Here is a 6,000-nt window from a genome sequence, read left to right as displayed (position 1 = left end):
AGTGCTAGGAGGAAAAGCATTGAAAACACATTACTCCAGCCTTTGATACATAAGAAGCATATTTTTAGAATCCCCCCCCATTTTTGTGATTTTGTTGTTTTAAATTGGTGTTAAGGATATATTTCAAACTGTTGTGACCTGACCTGGGACCTCAGGGTGAAGGGTGGGTAATAAATAAAATAATAATTAATAATAAAAGCGTGGGATGAATGAATGTTTAACAGGAATATGTGTAAACACCCCACAAGCCCAGCCTCCAAGAGGTCTTCTGTATCTTTAAAAGTTGTGCAGGGGGAAGGGGGAATTCCACTTTGTGGTTTTTCTCATTACAGTGTTGCAAGAACACCTGCACTTGGCTGACTTTCTCTTCTCCTAAAGATACAGGATCAGTCTCAGGCCCTGAACCTGGCAACCCTACTGGAAACTGTAACTCTGTGAGGGATAGACAACAGTTCTCAGGATTCTTTGGGGGAAGCCATGCAGTAGTGTAGTGGCAAATTCAGAAGAGCAGGGTCCCTTGATGATAGTCACGGCATGCCCCCCTCACAACCATGCCTGTTACTTCATTTCCACATTCCTCAGTCCTTACCCTGTGCACCTTCTCCCACAATAGCAGATGTCCCTAGGAGCCAATCAGCATGAAAGGGGAATGTGTTAGCTGCTAAGAAGAGTCTTAATGGTTAACTCACCTCCTTTCACTCTCATTGGCTCCAATCAGCAAGAAAGGGCGAGGAAGCATGTTAGAAAATTTTTCTCAATGGCTAGTACACTACCCTTTCATGTTGATTGGCTTGTAGGATGCTGGAGACACAGGGCTCTTATTGGGACCCTGCTCCCCAAAAATAAAGGGGTGTAAGTCTCCCTGAGACCCTGGATGACTACATCCCTGAAGCCATGTGCTTTAAATGTATGGCATATACCAAAACTAAGAGTGCTGTAGAATCAACTTGATATGAAGGAAACAGCAGGTGAAGATTTTCACAGCATGGAAGCACTATTATGCTATTGTCAAGCTGCTGTTAAAAGCACAGAAACACAGGCTAGTACAAGAAGAAGAAGCCGACTATCCTGTGCATCATAATTCCCCCATACACTAATTTTACAGTATCAGTAAGTGACAAAATATTATAATAATAAAATGTAATTATTATTATGGAGTTTTCTTTATAGCATCTTGTTCCGCCATCACCCTATTATTAGGGGGATTGTTTGCAAACATTGGCTTTATAGGAGGGCAGAATGTGGCCTGTAATTCCTTTGCTTTGACCTAGCACTCTGCTTAAAAGACAGTTTGCTTGTTGGTATTCTTGTTTACATCTTGCAAATGGGAGATTTGGGATGCGCTGCTGGGGTGTAAGCCTCAAAAAGCCTCTTGCAAGTTGAAATGCAAGGCCTCCAGTTCAGCTGCACTGAAGACTTTTGTCTGCTGCTTTTTTCTCAGCACAGATTAGATACAAAGCTCCATTGTTCCTCTCGAGTGCCTCTCTTGGCCAGCATGGTACAGTAGACCGGGTTTGGCATTTGGAGGCCCAGGTTCAAATCTTACTTGACGGCTGTTGGCAAGTAAAAATCTCTCAGCCTAACTTGCAGTGAGCAAAATGAAACAGACATGCTGACATCTGCCCACGGAAAATGGCAGGGACAACCTCAAAACTATTAACTATGAAGGTGGTAGATAAAAGAGATGGCGAGCTAAGGAGAACCTACTACATCAGCCGTGATGTCACGTGTGTTCAGATTGCACCCATTTTTGCATATGCATGCTAATTATTCTTCAACATAGGGCTGGGAAACCTGTGGCCCTCCACATGTTGCTGAACTACAACTCCCATCATCCCTGACCATTGGCTGTGCTGGCTGGGGTTGATAAGAGCTGGAGTGTGGAGGGCCACACAGGTTCCCTGTTCAGCAAATAGTGTCTAAAAAAGAGACAGGCTAGGCCTCCATAGAGAAATTAAGGAGCAACATGTTTGTGCTGCCAACAAGTGCCTTCCTTCCTTCTAAAAGCTGGTGCTCTAGTCCAGTCATCTGTTGTTTGTGGGTATGGGTGAATGCACATGTACCACTAAACTCTGGTTTTAGGGTGGGGATAATTAAAGATTTCTTATTCCCTGTCAAACTACTGGTGAATGAAGAAAAGAATGCAGAATCCAAGATTTTCATCTCAACAAGAATACAGGATCCCGTATCAGATTTTTTTTTAGAGAGAAACAAAATCAACAGGGACGGCCCTACTATTAGACAGAGTGAGATAGATGCTTCAGGCAGCTGATTTTGGGAACTGTAAAACGGCATCAAATTATACGTCATTATTTTGTGCGTGTGTGTGCTAGGGTTGCCAGGTTCATGGCCTGAGACTGATCCTGTATCTTTAGGAGAAGAGAAAGTCAGCCAAGTGCAGGTGTTCTTGCAACATTATAATGAGAAAAACCACAAAGTGGGATTCTCCCTTCTCCCTGCACAACTTTTAAAGATACAGAAGACTTCTTGGTTGCCAGGCCCGGTCTCCAAGAGGTCTTCTGTATCTTTAAAAGTTGGGGAGGGGGGAGGGAGAATTCCACCTTGTGGTTGTTCCCATTACAGGGTTGCAAGAACACCTGCACTTGGCTGACTTTCTCTTCTCCTAAAGATACAGGATCAGTTTCAGGCCAAGAACCTGGCAACCCTAGCGTATGCATGTGCACTTCTTTGGTAAAAAAAAAATGAGGTGCTAGTATTCATATCTCGATAAAACTGCTGCGGGTGCCAGCACAAAAAGACTGCTATGGGCAGCAAAAAATAAAGGTGCCAGTACTCTGTTTACTGTCGGGAAGGGGAGAGGTGCTTGTAAGATTTACTGCCTCAAGTGCCAAAATAACTGGGGAGAGACTGTGGCTCAGTGGCAGAGCATCTCTTTGCATCCAGAAGGTCCCAGGTTCGATCCCCAGTAGCTCCGGGTATTGCTGAGAGAGACTGTGCCTGAAACTCTGGCCAGCCACTGCCAGTCAGCATAGACAGTACTGGACTAGATGGACCAATGTTCTGACTCAGCATAAGAAGGCAGCTTCCTATTATTCCTACCTAGACTGGTCGGTCTTGGATACTGTATGCACCTTGACATGGAGCAGGGCGCCATTTGCTGCTCCACCTTAGGCAGCATGACATCTTGGACCAGCCTTGCTCAGGAGTAAAACCCCACCGAGTTCAGTGCAGCTAAGGCTGAAATCTGAAACTAAGCTAAGGAACGAGCCCCACTGAAAATAGTAATTCTCAGTAAACATGTATATAATTCTGCTGCATGGCTAGGTCCGTGCAACGAAATCAGGCGACAGAAGTCGAAAGTGAAATATTTTATCATGTCGGAATCCAAGTAAGGCTTCACAATCCTGAATGTTTTCCTCCATATAAGTACACACATTTAAAGCAACCCCCCCAAGAATCTTGGGAACTGTGGATTACAGAGCTACAATTCCCAGCACTCTTAACAAACTAGTTCCCAGGATTGCGGGGGCGGGGGAGAGAATGTGCTTTAAATGTATGATGTGTATGCAGCCATAGTCTGCTTGTGAGTAGAAAACTAATATAGCAGGAGATGGCAGAGCCAGAAAATGTCTCCTAGATGTGCTAATTTTCTACCTGTAGAGTGGTTTGTTTTGTTTTGAACGGGAGGAAGCATTCAGAAAGACAATCCCCTTACTTTCCAGAATGGTATGTTCCAGAATTCCACCACCTCACTGCTTCCTTCTTCTGCTTTAGTGTGTATGCTGGCTCTTGCTTCCTGGTAATTGTGCATGGAATGGCTAGTAACCCCCCTGTGAACTCTACAAGATACATTAATCTTCTTAATAAGAATTTTAAAAAGCCTCAGAAAAATAGCACATAATTTGTAAGGAATGAGAACGATCCTAATGACACACAACTCAACACAGCTCCCACCCCCATGATCATTTTATTGATCTTTTGTTGTAGTTTCCCCCTCCCCCTTTAAAAAAAAATCTTTTTGCTTGCTGCAGGAGGCTGAAAAGTGTGTGATGACTGTGGCCCCTTTCCCTGACTCCTATCTAAACATGGAGAAATAAAGGAGGGAAAGGGAGAATACACCAAGTGAGCCTCTCTCTCTCTCTGTCTCTCTGCACAGCAACAGAGGAAGGGGAAGAGAAAAGTGCAAGGTGCAGGGAGTGGAGGTGGTAGCATTTCTTTATCTGGTTGTGTTGCTTCTCCGCTCTGCACTCAGCAGGTTGAAGGCAGTGGTGGGACGGCTGCCAGACACACCCAGTCCAGGCAGTAAAACGATCCCTGCTCTGCCCCCAAGCTCTTTCTAACGGATAAAAGGAGAGGAAGTGCTACTCTGAAGGTTCAGAGGAACTCTTCTCTCTTTAACTCCACTGAGCCTCACTTACTCTTGCTTCCCATCTATATTCTCCCCCCCTGCAAATAATAAAAGCCCTGCTTGAAGAGCCATGTCACAGTTTGGTTACAGCTCTCGCTCAGCAGCTGGGCCCAGTGGCTTCAACCAGGTCAGAGTCAGCTCCGTCTCGTCGTCTCGTGGAGTCGGAGGGGGCAGCAGCTTTAGGAGGCCGGGTGGCTTTGGCAGCTCCAGTCTCTACAATTTGGGCTCTGGCAACAGGAGGATTGCCCCGGGTGGTGGAGGCAGCTCTTTCAGTGTCCAGTCTTCATATGGATATGGCGGTGGCCTTGGCGCTGGCAGGTATGGTGGAGGGTTTGGCGGTGGGCTTCCATCGCCAGGCATTCAAGAGGTCACCATCAACCAGAGCCTCTTGAGCCCCCTCAATCTGGAAATCGACCCCACCATCCAGAAGGTACGCAAGGAAGAGAAGGAACAGATCAAGACCCTCAACAACAAATTTGCATCCTTCATTGATAAGGTGAGATGTGTGGTTTATCCTGATCCTTCTCTAACATCACAACAGTCAACAGGAGTTTCTCTGTAGGCCTCAGTCAGTGGGTTACAGCTGTGCTTCTCTTAGAACTGTGATATTTCATTGTTAGATAGAAAAGAGCCAGCGGCTCCAACAAACATTTCATATGTTTTCTTTGAGGCAGCGGCTGGCCTTCGTTGTTATAGGCCTAGACTTGGAACACAGTGGCCGATGTGGCTTGGCCATTGTTCTTGGTGACCTTCTTTATTAACTAATAATGGGATGTGTGGGTGTCATACCTTCAACATGCTGGCCTTGCCTCTGTCTGTAGACTATCTGTTGCCTACCAGATATGGAGTGCCTCACTTCATTCCCTCATGTTGTGAAGATGGTGGCCAGCACATCGCACATTGGGAAAGGGGATGGAAGGGATCCAAACTACAGTGCGCTTTTGTATGGTGTAGCTTCCAAGTTCAGTTTTCTGAACCCACATCTGAAACCAAAGGAATTGAGGGATTAGATAGGTTCTATAATATTTTCTTTCTTTCTTTGGCCCATTGTGTAGCCAAAGTGGCTGGTTTTTAAATTAATGAATCTGCAGTTGCACCTGTTTTACTAATTAATTAATTAATTAGAGCTCCATTAATGTGCATGGCACTTTTTAAGATAAAAGAGGGTAGGTTGCAAGCCCAAGGGGGCGGTATATGCTATTATTTATATATATATTTATATAAAAGTTTTATTACGCTTGCTTCCATCTCCTGGACTACTTTTTTCGGTCTCTCAGATGCCTTTGAGTATCTTATCTGTTACCCTGCTATGAGCCTTCGTTACCAGTAACTCTGACAGCGCACTGTGATATGGTTTGTGTTACTTACCCCAGAGGGGGTTTGTTGAGTTTGACAGTTAGTCCAAGCTAACCTCCTGTGAAATATTACATTCATGCACACATGGTAAGCCCAAGTAACGCTTATGTTTTCATGTCCTCCACCCTTCCCAGTGTGATGCAGTGAATGGGCTTTTGGTTTAAGCATGTGAGTCCTGGGGCAGGAGGTGGGTGGAATCTCTGACCACCCACAGTGCTCATGAGAGGGCCTTTGCTGTGTCACTATCCTTCCCACGATAACCTACCTCATGAGGT

General features: G+C 45.2%; 1 protein-coding gene across 1 annotated transcript in view; it reads left to right on the top strand.

Moving 5' to 3' along the window:
- Positions 1–3,989: 3,989 nt before the first annotated feature.
- Positions 3,990–6,000, top strand: part of LOC133379508 (keratin, type II cytoskeletal cochleal-like) — a 29,292-nt gene continuing 27,281 nt past the window's right edge. The window contains exon 1 of the mRNA XM_061614918.1: positions 3,990–4,865. Coding sequence (XP_061470902.1) covers positions 4,440–4,865 — 426 coding nt within the window. The 5' untranslated portion in view covers positions 3,990–4,439. The remainder of the gene's footprint in view (positions 4,866–6,000) is intronic.

This window comes from Rhineura floridana, chromosome 3 (assembly GCF_030035675.1).
Source record: "Rhineura floridana isolate rRhiFlo1 chromosome 3, rRhiFlo1.hap2, whole genome shotgun sequence".
In the NCBI taxonomy this organism is placed as follows: Eukaryota; Metazoa; Chordata; class Lepidosauria; order Squamata; family Rhineuridae; genus Rhineura; species Rhineura floridana.
This window is presented reverse-complemented; position numbering and strand designations above follow the sequence as displayed.